Here is a 19,723-nt window from a genome sequence, read left to right as displayed (position 1 = left end):
CTATGGAACCCATGCTAAAAATTTAGTGTATTTCCTTAGAAAATCCCTACTAAATATACCATTTGGGTCTCATTTATTGAGCATGCCATTAAAGTTTTGAGCATCAAATTAATTGATAAAATTTAAAAGATTTTCATAAATTATGTTTTTTGTTTTTAAATTGGGTCCATTTACTTTGACATATTTGGTCCTTTATTCTTATTAGGTCATACATTTAGTTTTTATTTAAAGATGAAATTAATTTCTTTTAATGGATAGAGATGTCAAATTTTATTGTGAGTTATTTTTTTATTTTTTTATTTTGATGAGAAATACATGTATTTTTATTACTAAACGAACAGAGCATCCTAAAAAACAATAGGTTCAATACATGGTGTAGTTTCCTCCATCCAAGTAACATAGTCATCTATTCCCTTGGCATGATGGGCCAAAGTGTGTGCTGGCTTATTTCCAATTCGCTTAACATGTTGTATATGTGTTCTTCAAAAAGCTTGCAAGCTGTGATGAGTGTCCTGTTTGACGTTGTCAATGCTGGTTGGTGCCATGGATATCATTCTGGGCAGTTGAAAGAATGGCAGAGTCCGTCTCGAAAATGACGTCCTGGAGTCCAACATCTTTGGCGAAAGTGACCGCTTCATGCATGGCTTTTGCTTTGGCTTCAAGAGGTCCCAACGGCAGTGGCATTCGCTTGCTCAGAGCTGCCACAACTGACCCCTCACGGTCACGAACCACAACACCAATTCCTACAGACTAGGAGACGGCAAAGACAGTGGCATCGATGTTGATCTTGTACCACGGGAAGTTCAGTGGAATCCACCGTATATCTGTTGGTTCCTTATGATGAGGTTTCGCCACGCGGGCAAGCTAGTAGCTCTCAATCATGCTTCGGGCTTTGAAGATTATCTCTTGGCTGGACTGTCGTGTGGTCCCATGGCGGGCTTTGTTCCTTGTATACCACATACACCATGTAATGGTGACCACCAATTCAAGCAACTCCTTGCCTACATGTTGGATGAAGATGAGATGCCAAATGAAGTCCACGAATTCCCTGTAGTGTACGACATGGATGTCAATGGGTAGTGCAGCTATAGTCCAAGTCTCACGGGCTTTTGTGCAATCCCAGAATAAGTGTCCACTTATCTCTTCACTTAGTCCACATGCTTCACATAAAGCCTCCTCTAGGATTCCACGGTGACAGAGGTTTACTTTGGTGGGTAGTGCGTTGCGGCATGCCTTCCATGTGAAGGTCTTGATTTTATGTGGAATGTTGAGGGCCCATATTGTGTGCCAAAAGTGGGTGTGGTCAGATCCTTGTGACATGGTGCATGGGTTTGCATGGGGAGATAAGGATTGTGCCACCTTATAAGCACTATTAACAGTGAATATACCTCTTGGAGTATAAGCCCATATTAAGCGGTCTCTAGTGGGATTTTGGCTCCTTGGTATTCCCAAGATTGCATCGGCATCAGCTGGTAAGAAGTGTTGCCGAATCATGTCTGCTTTCCATTCACCCGTTTCCTCATCTATGAGAGTGCAAACCCGTGAGTCTTGAGGTAGTGTGCCCGTCGATGAGATGACTTGAAAAGTGGAGTGTGCAGGCAGCCACTTGTCAAGCCAAATCTGGATCGAGGAGCCATTTCCCACTTGCCATCTGTTGCCCGTCTTGACCACCTCTTGTGCAACCATGATGCTTCTCCAAGCAAAGGAAGGTTTTGAGCCCAACTTTGCATGTAGGAAGTTAGTATTTGGGAAGTAGCGAGCTTTGAGAACACGGTGAACTAAGGAATGGGTGTTTGTTTGAAGTCTCCATCCTTACTTGGAGAGAAGTGCCAAGTTGAAAGCCTTTAGATTTTGAAATCCCAAGTCACCATCAGATTTTGGAACACAAACTTTATCCCATGACAACCATGGCATTTTATTTCTTCCATTTGTTTGGCCCCACCAGAAGGAGCGCACCATACTAGTCATCTCATCACAAAGTGTATCTGAGAGTTTGAAAACACTCATTGTGTAAGTTGGGATTGCTTGGGCCATTGCTTTAATGAGAATCTCATTTCTTGCCTGAGAGAGCAGTTTTTCTTTCCATCTTGAAAGCTTATTGTCTAATCTTTCCTTCAGAGCACGGAATATGTTCTTTTTTGATCTACCTACAAGTGAGGGTAGGCCAAGGTAGGTTTCATGCTGTTTTATAACCTCAACACCAAAGCGTTGCTTGATCTCTTCTTGCAGGTCCCGTGTGGTGTTTTGACTGAAGAAGAGAGAGGTTTTCTCCCAGTTTTTTTTTTTTTGCCCAGATGCATGCTCATATGTCTCAAGAATTTGTTCCAGGTGGCTAAGTCTTCCTGAGTAGCTTGGTAGAAAATAATACTGTCATCTGCAAAAAAGAGAAGTGAAATCTGTGGGCCGAGTGGGCAGGCTGCTACTCCTTTAAGTAGACCAATTGTTGTGGCCTGTTGGAGAAGAGATGAGAGTCCCTCTGCACAAAACAGAAAAAGGAAAGGAGAGATGGGTTCCCCTTGCCTCAAACCCTGAGAGGGGATGATGTGGCCGTGGGGCTTACCATTTAACCTGACAGAATATGTAATAGAAGTAACACATTGTATCATAAGGTTCACCCATTTTTTATCAAAATCCATCTTATGCATGATATCCCAAAGGCAGCCCATTCCACTCTATCAAAAGCTTTACTCATGTCAAGCTTTAAGGCTATCTCCTCTATTTTACCATTTCTTTTCTGGTTTAAGTATTGCATGGTTTCAAAAGCGACCAAGACATTATCAGTGATAAGGCGGTCATCCATGAAGGCACTCTGGTGTTCACTGATTATTTTTGGTAGGAACCTCTTAAGTCTGTTTGCAATGACTTTTGAGGCTAGCCTCGAGATGACATTGCTCAAGCTTATGGGTCTGTATTGTGTTATTTTTGTAGGGTTCTTGACTTTGGAAATAAGAATAATATGAGTTTCATTAAACTTGGGGGGAATAATGCTCAAATTTAAATAGTCAAGTACAACATTAGTAACACAATCACCAGATAAAGACTAGAAGTGTTGGTAAAATAAAGGAGGCATACCATCAGGATCTGCTGATTTCTTTGGATGCATCTGCTTTAATGCTCGATGGACCTCATCTGCTTGGAAGGGTTGGCACAAGAATCTATTCATAGAGTCAGTAACAACTAGTTTGATTGCTGCAACAACTGCTAAAGTGTCTGTGGGACCATTGGAGTGAAAAATATTAGAGAAATAGCCCAAAGTAATTTGCTCCATTGAGTGATCATCAGTCTGCCACCTGCCATGTTCATCGGTTAAACCTTCAATGAAGTTTTTCTGCTTGCGATTGGATGCTTTTCGGTGGAAAAAAGCTGTGTTTCGATCTCCATTTGTGATCCACATTTGCTTTGTGCATTGGTGCCACATGGTGTTTTCTGTGTCCAGCCAACAATCAAGAGCTTTGCGGACCTCCTGGATTCGTTCAAAGTTTTGTTGTGGCTGGTGATCAAGTTATTTGTTGGTTTAAAGTCTATGTCATAAAGTGCAAACCATATTCAAAAGAAGAAATTAAATGATGCTATATAAATTTCTATCCATATAGCCATATGTGTATGCTTTTGCATATGGTCATGCTTGCAATTAACGGTCCGTTTGGTAATATTGTTATAGTAATGTTGTTTGTATTTTTTGAAAACATGTGTGAGTGGAAAAGCGTGTAAAAATATGTGCAATATTGTTTAAACACTAAAAACTATTGTTTAAACAATAGTAACAAACAGGCTCTAAATATTTATTTGCTATTTTAAAGATTTATGACCTGTCTAAATTGCTTCTCTAATTAAACCTTTTACTTCTCATATAAGATTTATGATCTGTCTAAGAGCATCCTGCCTTTGAACATGTAAATATTTTCTCGTTTTCAAGTGTTTGTTTATATGTAAAATGTTGTAAAATGTTTTACCTTTAAAAACTTAGTCAAATTGCATGTCTTGATCGATCGAGAATCTAGCAGTTTGGTTTTTCCACAATTCTTCTCAATAATTGGATAGAGGGTTTTGTGCAACTCAAGTACACCATATATAAATACAAACCCTAGAGCATGTTTTTACATACACAAAAGTGCAATGTCTCATACACAGATCTAGAATTTTCCAAGTCCTCTTGAAGCATCAATCGAAACCTAAGTTTATACAAAAGATTCAATGATCAAGTGAAGTTGTTGCAACTAGTTGACTACGGTTACTAGACAAATCTTTGAGCGTGGATCTCGGAGTCATGAATTAGGAGTTTATGTGCAACAAATCAGAATAAAAGAGTTTGTGGATCTCAGAGCTACGTGTGATCACGTCAGTAAGTACTTGTACGGCATCGAGGTCCCAAGACCCAGATGGGCCCCAGGCTCAGGCCCAATGGCACGACCCCATTGCCTTAAGCCCTTCTTGAATCTGCCTTCATAAAACACGAGTTTTGGGCCTCGGTTCCTGAACATTGCTAGGCATAAAACTTCCCGAACAATCAGTTAAACCTTGTCCAGGCAAACCATAGGATGCTCGGGGAACATCATTACCGAGCAAATTCACTTGAGTTGGAACCAAGTTCCAAGGCCATAATCGTTACGTTCCACTCTCACCTAAACATCCACTTATAACAGATAATATTGGACCTTTAATTGCACTAACAATGGCAGTAATCATGATCTTCCCACTAACTTAAAGCTATAAATAGAGGAAGTCGGGGAAGAGGAGGGGGTTCAGAAAAAAAGAGAGAAAAAACAATCATTTAGAAAGAGAGGAGGAATATTACTTTGAGTCTCTGTGCCGAGAACGACCCAAAGTAGGAAATCTTGAAGCCCACTTTATAAATAAATTGTGAGCCCAAGTGAGGTTGAGCCTAACAGTCTTATTTCAGGCGCGCACAATTGGCGCCCACTGTGGGGCTCTCCTACGAAGCTGTGGTTCGACCGAGACTCAAATAAGGGAAATGTCCGAGGGACGTTCGGGAGGGCGTGCCTAGAGTGGTTCTGTAGGATCTTCTCGGGGATCCACGTGGCGGGAAAGAAGACAGAAAGGGCGCGAGGATAGGGAGCGCCTGCGAGGAGAGGAAAAGTCTGGCCTGGGAGAAGGGTCGGATCAGACCCGTCGAATGGTGTCGGGTGTATCGGGACACGGGCAGTATGATGATAGGGATCGAGAGCTGGAACGGTTGCACAGATTGGTAATGGATCTAGAGCTAGAAGCAAGGGGTCGACGCCAAGAAAGGGACCGCGACCGCTGGTAAAGGAGAAATGATAATACGGGATATCGGGGTGAAGAGGGCTCTAGCCAATCTGGTACACAAAGATTCCAAAACTGATCACCCTCTCAAGAATCACACCGACGTAGGAATCACTCACACTCCTGAGAGACACGTCATCGCCGGAACCGTTCACGTTCGCATGGATACGATGACCGAGGATCGGATTCGTCAGAGGAACGGCGACCCCATAATGCTGCCATGGACGCCATGAGTTGAGCCCTATGAAGGGCTGCTCAGTCACCATTCTCCGATGAAATTGAACGGGCCCCTATGCCGAGTAGATTTACACGACCGCCATTCAATTCCTACGATGGAAAGACGGACCCTGTGGAGCATGTCAGTCATTATATCCACATGATGTCCTTGCATGCACACAATGATGCGTTGATGTGTAAGGTATTCCCCTCTAGTCTCAGCTCCATGGCCCTGAGATGGTTCAATGGGTTACGAAAAGGCTCCATTCGTAGTTTTGCCGAGTTGATCCAAGAGTTCGACAGTAGATTCGTAACATGTAGCCGAGTGCCGCAGCCGGTGGATGCGCTGCTTTCCATAAAGATAAGGGTCGGTGAAACCCTTCGGAGTTATGCCAGTCGGTACTGGGAACTCTACAATGAGATCGGTGGAGGAAATGAGAAGATAGTGGCAAGCACCTTCAGGATGGGGCTCCCTGAAAATTCTGAATTATAGGAGTCGTTGACGAAAAGACCTCCCAAGAATATGAGGCAACTTATGAGACGTATTAAGGAGTATAAACACCTAGAAGATGATCGGCTGCAGAATAAGGGGAAAGCACCGTTACTCTGGAGATCTCGGCAGGGCATTATGTCGGCAAGACTAAAAAAAGATTTCAGGATGCAGGAACCAGAGGTGCAAATTGAAGGAGTTAATATGGCGTTCAAAGAGCCTGTGCACAAAATCCTAGATCGGATTAAGAATGAATCGTTCTTCAGGTGACCAAACAAAATAGGGGGTGACCCATCTCGGAGGAACCAAAACTTGTATTGCACATATCATAGGGACAAAGGGCACACCACCGAGCAGTGTCGGGTACTAAAAGATCATCTCGGGCAGCTAGTAAAAGCAGGGTATCTGAAAGAGTTTGTAATGGACTCCGCTGACCGGGAGGCCGGCCAGGGTGCTCAGCAGAAAAGGAATCCCCTTCCACCACCGCTGGGAGTGATCGAAGTCATCCACGCTGCCCCGAGAGGTACGACAACAGCTAAAGGGGTAATGACAGTGGCTTGCTTGGAAGGAGAACCACCCAAGAAGAGGATGAAAGTTGGTCGGCTAACCATTTCTTTCAGCGAAGAAGACTTGGAAGGGACGATCCAACCTTATGATGATGCATTGGTAGTAACAACTTAGATAAGCGGGTTCTTGGTGAAAAGAGTGATGATAGACCAAGGAAGCGGAGCCGACGTGATGTACCCGAATCTTTTCGAAGGGCTCGGATTGAAGAGTCAGGATTTGGCGAAGTATGACACGCCGCTAGTCTCATTTGACGGGAGAGTTGTGATTTCCGAAGGGCAAATTTCTCTCTCGGTGGACATGGAAGGCAAGGAAGTAATAGTGACTTTCATAGTAGTTTGGTCATTCTCACCATACATTGCAATCCTGGGAAGGCTGTGGATTCATGCAATGAAGGCCGTTCCGTCACCCTGCACGTGAAAGTGAAATTTCCCACTGAGTATGGAGTTGCCGTGGTGCGAGGGAACCAACGAGTGGCTAGGCAGTGTTTTGTCGCCGCGGTTAGGTGGAAAAGTGAACAGCTCGAACAAGCAGAGGAGACTGAAAAAGAAACTTTATAGCAATTACAGAAGCCCCGAGGGGAAACGGGGGTGGACGTTGCCAAGGAGGTTTTGAAGGTTAGAATTTTTCCGGACATTGACAAGTATTTCCAGATAGGCACAAGCATGAATGACCGAGAAAAGGTAGAGATGTTGTTGTTCCTTTTGCAGAACGTGGATGTTTTTGCCTGGAGTTCGTATGAAGTGCCCGGCGTAGATCCCGAGTTCATTGTCCACAAGCTTAACATGGACCCATCATTCCACCCGAAAAAGAAAAAACCGAGAACAGCATCGAAGGAGCATGTTGATGCGGTAAACTTGGAAGTCCAGAGGTTGAAGGAAGCAGGAGTGATAAGAGAAATATTCTTCCCGAGATGGTTAGCGAATACAGTGGTAGTGAAGAAAAAGAACGGTAAATAGAGAGTTTGTGTGGATTTCACAGACTTGAATAGGGCATGTCCCAAAGATCCATTCCCAATGCCCAAGATTGACCAACTAGTAGACGCCACGTATGGGCACCCGAGGATGAGCTTCTTGGATGCTTTCCAGGGATACTACCAGATTGCCTTGGCGCCTGAGGACCGAGAAAAGACAGCATTTATCTCCCCAAGTGCAAATTATCACTACGAGGTCATGCCGTTTGGATTGAAGAATGCCGGAGCCACATACCAGCGGATGATGACAAGGATGTTTCGAGAGAAAATTGGGTGCACAGTGGAAGTATACGTTGACGACATGGTGGTAAAGAGCAGAAAGGAGTCGTAACATACGGAAGACCTCTGAGGAGTATTTGAGATACTCCGATGGCATAAGTTGCACTTGAACGCCGAGAAGTGTACTTTCGGTGTAGGGGCTGGCAAGTTCTTGGGTTATCTGATTTCTACTCGGGGGATAGAGGCCAATCCCGACCAAATAGAGGCCGTGAATCGCCTCAGACCGCCAAGTAATTCCAAGGAAGTACAAGTGCTAACCAGGATGTTAGCCGTCCTAAACCGATTCATCTCCAAATTTGCTGATCGCTGCAGACCATTTAATCAACTTCTGAAGAAGTGGAAGGGGTTTCATTGGGACAAGGAATGTGACGAGACTTTTCGAGAACTGAAGGAATACTTGGCAAAAGTGCCCATGTTAATGGCCCCGGAATCCGGGGAGGATTTGTTTATGTACCTCTCGGTGTCCGACCATGCCGTAAGTGCTGTGTTACTAATGGACCAAGGAGTACAGATACTAGTGTATTACACAAGAAAAACCTTAGTAGATGCCGAGACGAGATACCTGCCCCTGGAGAAGTTAGTTTTAGCACTGGTGCACGCCACGAGGAAGTTGCCACATTACTTTCAGGCTCATACAGTGTTCGTCCTCACCGAGTATCCCCTGCAGTCGTTGTTAAAAAGATCGGACTTCACGGGCCGAATTGCCAAATGGGGAACTCGGTTGGGTTTGTTCGACATAAGGTACCGACCGCAAAGCTCGGTGAAGGGACAGGTTCTTGCTGATTTCATTTCAGAATTCACCCCTAAGAACCATGGGAAGATAATCTATAATGTAGAAAGTCGTCCGTGGAAAGTGTTTGTAGACGGCGCTTTGAATGGGATGGGGGCCGGAGCTGGTATTGTCATAATCACCCTGGAGGGCATATGACTAGAACACTCCTTCAGATTGGGATTCAAAGCCTCAAACAACGAAGCCGAGTACGAGGCCTTTTTGGCGGGGTTGAGGGCCATATTGCATCTGGGCGCAAAAGATGTTGAGATTTATTCGGACTCTCGGCTAGTCGTTTATCAAATCGCAGGAAGCTTTGAAGCTCGGGACTCTCGGATGAAAGCCTATCTGAGTGCAGCTAAGCAGATCATTGGCCGGTTCGGCACAGTGAAGGTGGCCCAGGTAGGTCAGGCACAAAACAGACATGCCGACTCGCTGGCCACGTTGGCTTCATCAGCCACCAAGGATACACCTCGGCTAGTCAAAATAGAGCTTATAAAAGAGCCAAGCATCAGTGTGAAAAGTGATTATGACCAGGCCAGGGTCGAGGTTGCCATGGTGTCAATGGCCAATCTGTGTTGGATGAACCCAATCATAGATTTCCTAGCTAAGGATAAAGTTTCGGATGATGAAAAGGAGGCCAAAAGGATTCGTCGGGTGGCTCCCCGATATTGGCTGTCGGCAGATCGCAAATTGTACCGGAGGTCTTTCGTAGGTCCTTACCTTTTATGCCTACATCCCGAGAAAGTGAACGAACTTCTAACCGAGCTGTATGACGGAGTGTGTGGTGGCCATGTCGGGGGACGGTCTTTAGCACACAGGACGATGACCCAGGGGTTTTGGTGGCCACAGATGCAGAAGGATGCTGCGAAATATGTCTGGAGGTGTGAACAATGCCAAAAGCACGCCCCTCTAATCCACTAGCCAGCAGGTCGTCTAAACCCCGTTAGCAGCCCATGGCCGTTCGCACAATGGGGGCTAGACATCCTCGGCCCTTTTCTCAGAAAAACAGGTAACCGCCGTTTTGTATTGGTGGCAGTGGATTACTTCACGAAGTGGGCGGAAGCCGAGGCCTTGGCTAACATCCGGGATACCAACATGAAAAAGTTTGTATGGAAAAATATAGTCACAAGATTTGGGGTACTGAACTCACTAGTATCAGACAATTGGCTAACAGTTCGAAAGCAAAGCTTTCCGGGCCTTCTGCAGCGATCTCGGCATTAAGAACAAGTATTCAACTCCAGCATACCCTCAAAGCAACGGACAAGGTGAGGCAGTGAACAAGACGATTTTGAACTGGTTGAAGAGGAGGCTGGACGGGGCAAAGGGGAGATGGGTTGAAGAGCTACCTAATGTTTTATGGGCTTACCATACGACTCCCAGAAGATCCACAGGTGAGACCCCTTTCTCTTTGACATATAGGGCGGAGGCCATAATACCAACCGAGGTGAGCTTGTGCAGTGCACGGGTCGCAGGATTTGACCTCGCCCAGAATGCCGACCTGATGATGGAGCGCTTGGACTGGTTAGAAGAATGCCGGGAGGCCGCAACCATACGGCTTGCGGAGTATCAGCAGAAGCTAGCCCAAAGATACAGCCAAGATGTAAAGGGGAGGGAATTCAGCACTAGGGAATTGGTGCTAAGAAAGGTCGTAGGAAACATGCGAGACGTAGTTGCAGGGAAGCTTACTCAAACGTGGGAAGGACCGTACAGAATTACCGCCATCGCCGGCACGGGGGCTTCCTAGAAGATCTTGATGAAAGGCCACTCCTCTAGCCATGGAATGCCCACAACTTAAAGAAGTTTTACCTGTGACCATCTGTATACTGAAGTGTAAGTCAAAACTTGTACTTTGCTAAAGTCAAGATAATGATGAAGTTACTTGTCGATCTCGTCATTGCACATTAAGAGAAACCTCATCCTCGGTTCGATCAAAATCGTCGAGCAGGTGGAAACCTTATCGTTACAAAAGAATAAAAAGTCTAAGGACAGAAACCTCATCCTCGGTTCGATCAAAATCGCCGAACAGGTGGAAACCTTATCGTTACAAAAGAATGAAAACTCTAAGGACAGAAGCCTCATCCTCGGTTCGATCAAAATCGCCGAGCAGGTGGAAACCTTATCGTTACAAAAGAATAAAAACTCTAAGGACAGAAGCCTAATCCTCGGTTCGATCAAAATTACCGAGCAGGTGGAAACCTTATTGTTACAAAAGAATAAAAACTCTAAGGACAGAAACCTTATCCTCAGTTCGATCAAAATCTCTGAGCAGGTGGAAATCTTAACACCCTTACAAACACTAATTGGAATTTCATTCTCGGATTATCCAAACACCGTGCAACAGATTTTGGGGCATCATGCCATTTACGGTCGGGGAAACTAAACCCCATTGTATGAACACGATATATTAAGGCATGATTTAACCGAGCGGACAGCTTTCGGCCCGACTTATTGCAAAACAAGAAACCACCAAAAAAAAAATGGTAAAGAAAGGCGGCACAGACAAAGTCTAAGCAAACATACAACGAATAGAACGTCATTCAACAAGTTAAAAGCAAGATTAAAAAGCAAAGTTAATATCTCATCGCCAAAACTCGGCAACCGTTTACGGGTCATCCTCGTGAAATGAGGAAATTGTTCAGTCACCACAACCCGGTGACATAGGCAAAAATACCAATAATAAAATAAAATAAAAATGCTATAAAAATAAGTAAAAGCATGAAAAGCTGGACAGCAGATAATCAAGTGGAGGGCCGGGTTGGATCCGTCACTTCTTGCTGGTCGGTCACGGGAAAATGCGAGTCTTCACCGAGTAGGTCTTGCATAGTTGGGATGCTGGTGGCTTCCATCTCATCTGGCTCGGCATGAGCGTCAATCTGTTCCACCAGCTCCCTCATGCTTGCCGTTTCTTCCTCCTCAGTGGCCAATGATGGATCTTGCATGGTAGTAGCGGGGCTCGGGAAGGGAATTTGGCCAGGGTCTCTTAGGGGGGAGTCCTCGGGAACTCCCAGAGCTTGAAGGGTGGCAAACCACCCAGTCTCAAAACCCAGCTTCCGAGCCTGGGCCACTACCGGTTCCACAGATTTCTCGGCGTCGGCGAATCCCTTGTTGTACCATTTCTGCTCACAGGCCTCCAGGGCTGCCCTCAGGTTGGTTAGCTCCTCGGCTTGAGAGGTGTTGAGGCTAATGGCTTCAGCTAGCTTCACGTCTGTTTCGTTCTGCTTGGCCAGGAGCTCAGCACATCTCTTCTCTGCCAGCGCTCTATTCTTCTTCGCGGCAGCAACCTTCTTCTCGGCGGATTCAGCTACCTTTAGTTTTTCCTTTGCTGTTTTGGCAACTGACTCCCGCGCTCCCTTCTCACGGTCGACCTCCTCGGCAAGATCTCGTGCACGGCCAGCCTGTATGTGAGCCAGTTGAGCAGCCTGGCAAACACATAAGTTAGTACGGAAGTAAAAAGAAATGTGTTGAAAGTACTAGACGAATAAGGAGTTACAGCAATAGCATGCCACTCTAACCGGCGCCCCACGGACTCCTCCGACCCCACCTCGAAAGCATGCATGTCGTCGGGAAGAAGAAGACCCTCGGCCAGGGTCTGGGCAATGCAACCACCTTTGCCTTTCTCCCACATCCGCACATAGGCGGTTGAAGGCAAAGGCTTGCCGTCCAGCAAAAATTTTGGCTTCCACGCTGGTATGGCTTGGGAGGAAGACACAACCCCTGGACCGACCAGGGTCTGCGGCTTGTGAATGACGATGCCCCTTGTTGGCTGAGGAGGAGTCTGGACGGCAGCGTCTCCAGGACCCGTAGATGGTTGATCGACAACCCTCTGTTTCTTCCGGGCTCGTCCAGCTTGAGAAGAAGGTGGAGGGGGAGGCACTTGGCTCTGACCCTGAGAAGGTGGGGGCTGGGTGGGTTGCCGTGCACCGGGCACGAAACGATCAATGGTCATGACCCTCCTTGACACCATGTTTTCGCCAGGCGCTTCAATCGCTGGATGCTCGGGCTCCGCAGCAGGGTTCTCGGGCTGCGCTTGCTCTTGAACAGGGTCCTCTTGTTGAATAGTCTCGTGAGCTAACTCTCGAAGGTGCCGAGACACGCACTTCACAGACTCGTCCCGCAAAGGAGCTAGCTCATCTGAGCAAGTGTAGCGCCTTCCGAACTCCCTTGCCTCCCCGGTCGTAAGCTTCGGCGGCAAGAAATTCACATACCGAACGTCAATGTACGATAGCAGTGGACTATCAACCAATAGTGCCTGCTTGAAGGACTACCAGGTGGAATAAACAGGCTTTACTCCGAGGATTAGGTGCGATGCTCAGAGCTGTCCATCCCAGTGCACGAATATCTCGGAACGGAGGATAAAGTTCAAGTCCTTCACATGGACTGTTCTGATATCCGGAACGAACACTTTGTCGTCTGCAAAAGAACAAATGTTATATCAATATTTGATAACGAAAATCTACTTCAATAAAGAGGAAAGAGAAGGAAAAAGGGGGGAGGGGGGGAAGAACAGTTAGATCGAGAGATTGGTACAAACCCACTTCACGCCGTGAAAGAGGGCAGGGGACTTCTCCAGCAAACCAGTTGCCGCGCACCCGGAAAAACTCCCCGGCAGAGTTCCTATTCGAATCAGGTAGGCATGATATCAGCCGTACCCGATTATCTCTAGTTTTTAGGTAAAAGTTGGTAGCTTTGTTCCCACAAAGGCTATACATATGGTTAATATCATGGTAATCTAACTGTAAATCAAAGGTGTGGTTTAATCTACTAACGCAGCTAACTACCCGGTAAAAGTTGGGGGGAAGCTGGTCGGGACACAGCCCGTAGTACCTAAGTGTGTTTGTCAAAAGGGATCCACGGGGAACCTAACCCCACCCTCTAGAATTGCCATTAAAGGAGAAAAGGCTATGCCATGTCCTCAGTGGAGAGCGATTTCACTCTCGTGGTAGTAAGCCACTTCCACGTTATCGGGAATATTAAACTTGCGCCTAAAGGTGGCCAAGGCAGCCAGGTCCTCCAGGAGATAAGAGTAACCCATCTATGACACTTAATACTATGAAAGGGAATTTGAAGAAATAAGTTGAAGGAATAGGAAGGGGAAAAGAACTTACATTGGGTTCTAAGGGAGAAAAGAGCTCTAGGCTGGTGAGTAAGCGCACAAAGAAGTGGTCGGCAGAGAGTAAACTCAAGAGATCAAAGGTGGAAAAAATGAAAGAATGTTCTGAAGAAAGCTATTTATAGGATCAGAAAAGGGCATGAGAACGTTTAATCAAGCAATAAATGGGCGTGATTCACGAATGACCCTACGAATGCCAAAGATAACCGACACGCGTGTTGCTTCGGTTCGCGAACCGTTAGGCAATAATGACAACTGAACCTGGCGCCTCAGAACAGCGCGTCTTTTAAGAAGAGCATTAATGAGAAGCCATAACTGCATGAGTCCCTGGCCATAGGACTTTCGGGACCAAAAGGCTCGGTTGGCTCCTTGATTCTTCCCAGCAACCGGGTATGAATCAAGGGGGGGCTAATGTATGGCACCGAGGTCCCAAGACCCAGATGGGCCCTGGGCTCAGGCCCAATGGCACGGCCCCATCGCCCTAAGTCCTTCTTGAAACTGCCTTCATAAAATACGAGTTTTGGGCCTCGGTTCCTGAACTGTGCTCGGCATAAAACTTCCCGAACAATCAGTTAAACCTTGTCCGGGCGAACCATAGGATGCTCGGGGAACATCATTACCAAGCAAATTCACTTGAGTTGGAACCAAGTTCCAAGGCCATAATCGTTACATTCCACTCTCACCTAAACATTCACTTATAACAGATAATATTGGACCTTCAATTGCACTAACAATGGCAGTAATCATGATCTTCCCACAAACTTAAAGCTATAAATAGAGGAAGTTGGGGAAGAGGAGAGGGTTCAGAAAAAAAAGAGAGAAAAAACAGTCATTTAGAAAGAGAGGAGGAATATTACTTTGAGTCTCTGTGCTGAGAACAACCCAAAGTAGGAAATCTTGAAGCCCACTTTATAAATAAATTGTGAGCCCAAATGAGGTCGAGCCCAACAGTCTCATTTCAGGCGCGCACAGTACTACATAAGGTAGCATTAGATTTAGGGTCAAATCTTTTGTATAAACTTCAATTCTATTCTATTGGATCCTTGAGGATTGACAACTAAATCCCCCTAGGTTTTTTATATGAAACAGTTTATTTTATCGGTTTTCCTAGGTCATCAATTTGGTGTCTTATGTGATTTATGTTTGTGTGATGTTATTCAATTCAAATTTATAGCATAATTAATCTAATTAATTACTTGGTTAATATTGTGACAGCTGGGGTCTAAAACCCTAAGATCAAATTAAAAAGGTCATTCCTAGTGCACAAAACTCCCACTTTTGCGGGGTTTAGGTGAGGTGATTGATAAACAACTTTATCCCTAACTTTTGTTGGGGAGGTTGATTCCCGAACTTAAACCCATGACCTGTCTTTTGCTGAAAGATACTTGTCATCATATCAAGGTCCAAGCTATTTCAGCAATCAAAATATCTTTGCTACTTTCGATAGCATTAGGCATTGTGATTGAAATCATAGCTTTAAGATCTATCACCATGTTAGTACTGTAATTTACTATCTAGTATGACCATCTTCATTTATTTTTTCAACTACTTTATAATTGATATTGGATGTAAAGTGGGCTATTTTCCGGGAATTGCATTGATTTATTAGAAACGTGTGAATATGTTCACATTAGCTAAATTCGTGGATCAGGTAATGAAGACTTTTGAGTTGTCATAGTTTCTCATCGTTGTTAACTATGAAGGTCCACTGGCATTCAAAAGTTGATCAATTAGGGCACAACGATTGAATTATGCCTTCAAGGATAAAGGGTTTAATTTTGATTTTTTTTTTGTGTGTTTTTATTTTAGAGCTCATGTCATTTTCAGGAATTTCACAAGGGATTGGATAGATGAAAGCAACTCCATAAGGAGAGAGGATGGTTGCATAATTCAGAAATATTTCTCATTTAACACAAGCCTCTTTGAAAACCAATTCCTGTTCATGTTATTACTAATATCATCTTCTTTTATATTTATAATCCTTCTTTACTTGATGAAATTTTCAGGCACTAATAAAACGCACAGCTATACTACATGAGCCATCAATTTTAACTTTTTATATAATAGTCCCATTCAGTAAACCTATATCAAGAGGATCCTTGCTGCAGTTTATAATATTGAAAAACAACACTCAAGAAAATGAATTTGTATATTGCTGAATATATAGAGGTTTTTAAATAAACACTAGTTATAGGATGGTCTGATAGATACAAGTTTTTCAAAGAAATTGGAAAGTTGGCTTCATTACTTCGACTCATTTCTTAGTTTTAGTATTGATAGATAATTCACCTGATTAAATATATGATCTTTAGAACTAATAATTAATTGCTAATGGTAGATCGGATAGAATGCTTAAGGCATGCCATACCTGTTGACTGTTTAACCTTTATTTTTGTTTTTCCTTTCTGTATTATTTTTCCATGTTCCTCTCCACTGCCCATTTTATGATTCAGTCGAAGTTGTGGCACAATCTCCAGTGGAATCATAGACTCTGGAAATCAAGAATTCTGGTCTGGGAGGGCAAACAACTAATTGATTTGTCATATCTGCTCATTAAAAACAATGTTAGTTCCTCTTTCTTTGATTTCTTTCGTTCATCTTTTGAAATAGCAACAGCAAGATAGAGGCTATAATTTTGTGTGATGATTTCTGATTGCTTATAAAGTTAAAAGTTTTATCTCTTTCGTGTATGCTATAGCACCTTTATTTCTATAAATGTCACATAACAGTAGTTGTCACTCATTTTTTAGTTGTAAACTTTCAAGAAAATATTGCACTGATTCTTTGGCCTAAAGGAGGCTAACTGGCTATTTAGATGTGCTGAATCATTGGTAACATGGAATCAGCAAAGCATTTTAACTCATTTTGCAAGTTTGGTAATTACATTTTCCAGTACTTTTTCTTGTCTCCATTTCATGTGAAGTATATATGTATGCCACTGCTCTGCTTGTTTTGTTATTTGCTTTTGGTCTGTGTGAATAGCATAGTGTCTCCATTTCCTTGCTAACAGGTTTGATATTGAACTTTTTTACAGGCATCTGCAATTTCTAAAGAGGCTTTTGGAAGCAATAATGCCATAATGCAATGATGCTTTCTATTTATCTTTTGTGATTTCCTTCACTCTTAGTTGTAAGGATCATTAACTCCATTGTATTGACTTTGAGAGAAATGTTCAAAGCACCAATGCAATCCTTCCTAACATTTATATCTCTCATTTCAATAGATGTATTAAAATCTTGCAGATTGCTTCTTTCACTAGCTGTCCATGAAATATATCCCTATATATTAATTCCCATGGGCTTTCAGAATTTCACTCTTTAAAATATGAAATTCTCTGGTTTCCTATGTTATATCCTTTCTAGAGGAGGGCTGCCTCCCTCACTTCTTTGAGTACTTGATTTTTTGAGTGTCTTATGCTATAAAGGTGAAGGAATGAATTGTTTGATTTCACAAAGAAAAGATACCAAGGTAGAATTAGAAGTTTCTACTTCTTTCCTTTTATCCTTATACTTTGAAGGATAGTCAGATGTCTTGAAATTACTTAATTTGCTTATTTGGTAATGGAACTTTGTGTAAGTAAATGAGTAATCATATTAAAACATTCCAGAGACAACCAATCTATCTAAACAAACGGGATTATAGTCCAAACTTTTGTTGAAGTGTATTCTTAGAATAACCTTGGCTAATTAGTTGTCTTTTTCGCTTACTTCAATAAATAAATAAATTTTTTTTTTACCTAAGTATGTATTACTGAAGGTATTAGATAGCTCACACTGCTAATTAATTTATGATGTTCATCTTTATTTGTTGCCAAAATCATCGTGCTTAAGGCTGCTCTCTTTTAGTGGATACACCAGGGTTGAACTTCCAAATTCAACTGGTGATTTATAACATTTGTGCTTTATCTCTCTTTAACCAAAGTTAGAACTCAGAAGCTTGCCAACATCAATTAGCCTCTGAAATTGACATACCTTGTTATTGGAATAGTACACTCCCTGAATAAATTTTCAGTATAAATTGGAACCTAATCAATCTGCATCATCTCAAAAATTTCAAAGCAAATTCTTTTGAAGAAATGCCCAATTGACTATGTAGTGCTTTGATGAACCTTAATTTTCTAATGTAGTGCTCCGATGAAAGTTGTGCAAAATGCACTTCCTTGTCTGTAAATATGTAACATACACCAAAAAAAATCTAAAATAATTTAAATTTATTTTTGTTTAGATTCTATATCCAAAATAATTATGTTTCCTTTCCCTCTCTCAAGGTCAAGAGTGTGGCCACTTAGAACAAAATCAAGAACTTGCAAGGTTTGGTTGGCCTCCTTCACCCTTAACCTCGCCCTAACCTGCTATCTCTTGTATTATTGTCACAGGATTTCAGCAAACCTTGCAGGAACCCAGTTTGGATACTTCTCATATTTCATTTAATCAACACACTCCCCACTAAGTAATCAAGCCTATTATTTCCTATTTATTTGGATTGAATTAGACAAACTCTAAAGTTAGGGTTAGGTTTAGTGCATGATTTAGGGATTTCTATGCTCTATTTTTAATGTTCTTCAATTAATTGATAAATTGTGATATTGAGGACCCAAATTGAAGATTTAAACTACCAATTAATCAAAACAGTGGATAGTTGACATATTATTAGATATCCTGCATATTATAATTAGGATTTTATGCCTAAATTGGGGATTTTGTATTCTGACTCTAAATTCATTATGTAAATTTCTCAATAAGGGAGTTAAGGGTACCAACTAGATAGTTAATCTCCTAATTCAGTCAAAGTCTGACTAGAGTGAAGATATTTAACAAAAGAGGAGTTATTTTTTAGTAATAGATTTATTATGAAAATTAGGATTTTTTTCTTCTTCAATCTGGTAAGGGTTTAACGAAATTGGATGAAATAATATGTAATCGGAACATCTAATTAGGGTTTTTTTTTTTTTTTTTTTTTTTTAACACCAATTGGGCAAATATATTATAAATTTTGAATTAATCAAAGAATTAAAGTCAATAAGTTTATGAGTTAGGCCAAATTTGGGTCTGTTAATGTTCATTGAAAATTCAATTCATTTCCTTGATTACTAAGCCGTTGATTTACTAAACTTGACTTATTTCTTAATCATGTCATATGTGCATCCTTTTGCATGTCTTCCACTTTGCGTAAAATTTTGTGTCCTTCAAAACTGTGTTCACTTTAGTTAATTACTTATCTAACTTGTTGCCCATTGAGTTTCGAACAAATCCTATCTTTTATTAATCTATGAGTATAAAGCTACACCTGGGGGCTGTCAAGTTATGATTGTTGAATTGGTTATGACAGTTAAGATTGGTTAGAAATCCGTTAGTATATATAGCAGAGCACCTTGAAATAGAGCATCATTATTAAATCTAATCTCAGAGATCTCATTGATTCAATATCTGCATTTCTCTACTCTGTTTCCTTTTCTGCTTTTTCCAGTAAGGTTTTTCTTTTTTCTTTTTTTTTTTGATAAGTTGCTTTTTTAAGTAAGCTATACAACTCTATCAGCTTTGCTTCCTCTACCTGCGATTGATCAAGATTAACGCTTACCAATCTTGTAAACATATGTTAAAAATGTGAGATATAAATTTGATATCATGTTAGAATTAAAAATTATTACAAAGACGACGAGAGATAAGAAAAAGAAAGATTACAAGGAATTAACATAGTTTAGTTCTATAGTTGAGTGTTACAAAAACTTGAATAGTCTATTTCGTACTTGGTCGAAACTCGAAAGTGCACCCATGTGAGCAAGCAACCCATGTAAGTAATAAACCTTAAACCCCCATTAAGATTTATTGCATAGCGGTATGATTTTCTAATAAAAAGGACAGGAGTAAAATGGGTCTAAAGAGAGTGACGTTTCCATGCAAACATTCAATGTAATCTTTACTCCTTTTTCTTGCCTTTCACCAACAATACCAGGATTCAAGACTGGATTTTTTAGATTGAGACTCAGTTGTTTGGGCTTTAGTGCTATAAGAAAAATCCATTTAAATGGATTGCCGCCATTTCGTTGGTCTCTGT

The 19,723-nt window shown here is 42.3% G+C and overlaps 2 protein-coding genes across 2 annotated transcripts; one reads left to right on the top strand and one right to left on the bottom strand.

Moving 5' to 3' along the window:
* Positions 1–1,812: 1,812 nt before the first annotated feature.
* Positions 1,813–4,600, bottom strand: LOC115990301. The gene is made up of 7 exons (XM_031114145.1): positions 4,560–4,600; positions 4,351–4,473; positions 4,106–4,172; positions 3,073–3,490; positions 2,616–2,937; positions 2,369–2,568; positions 1,813–2,147 (listed from the first exon to the last, which is right to left on the bottom strand). The coding sequence occupies exons 1-7, from the start codon at positions 4,598–4,600 to the stop codon at positions 1,813–1,815; spliced, it is 1,506 nt and encodes a 501-aa protein (XP_030970005.1).
* A 1,404-nt stretch (positions 4,601–6,004) lies between these two features.
* LOC115990300 lies at positions 6,005–7,095 on the top strand. The gene is made up of 3 exons (XM_031114144.1): positions 6,005–6,237; positions 6,304–6,637; positions 6,910–7,095. Exons 1-3 carry the CDS (start codon positions 6,005–6,007, stop codon positions 7,093–7,095), a joined length of 753 nt encoding a protein of 250 aa, XP_030970004.1.
* The last annotated feature ends 12,628 nt before the right edge of the window (positions 7,096–19,723 follow it).

The sequence above is a fragment of the Quercus lobata genome, chromosome 5, assembly GCF_001633185.2.
Source record: "Quercus lobata isolate SW786 chromosome 5, ValleyOak3.0 Primary Assembly, whole genome shotgun sequence".
In the NCBI taxonomy this organism is placed as follows: Eukaryota; Viridiplantae; Streptophyta; class Magnoliopsida; order Fagales; family Fagaceae; genus Quercus; species Quercus lobata.
Note: the sequence above shows the minus strand (reverse complement) of the source record. Positions and strands in the feature narration are given on the sequence as shown.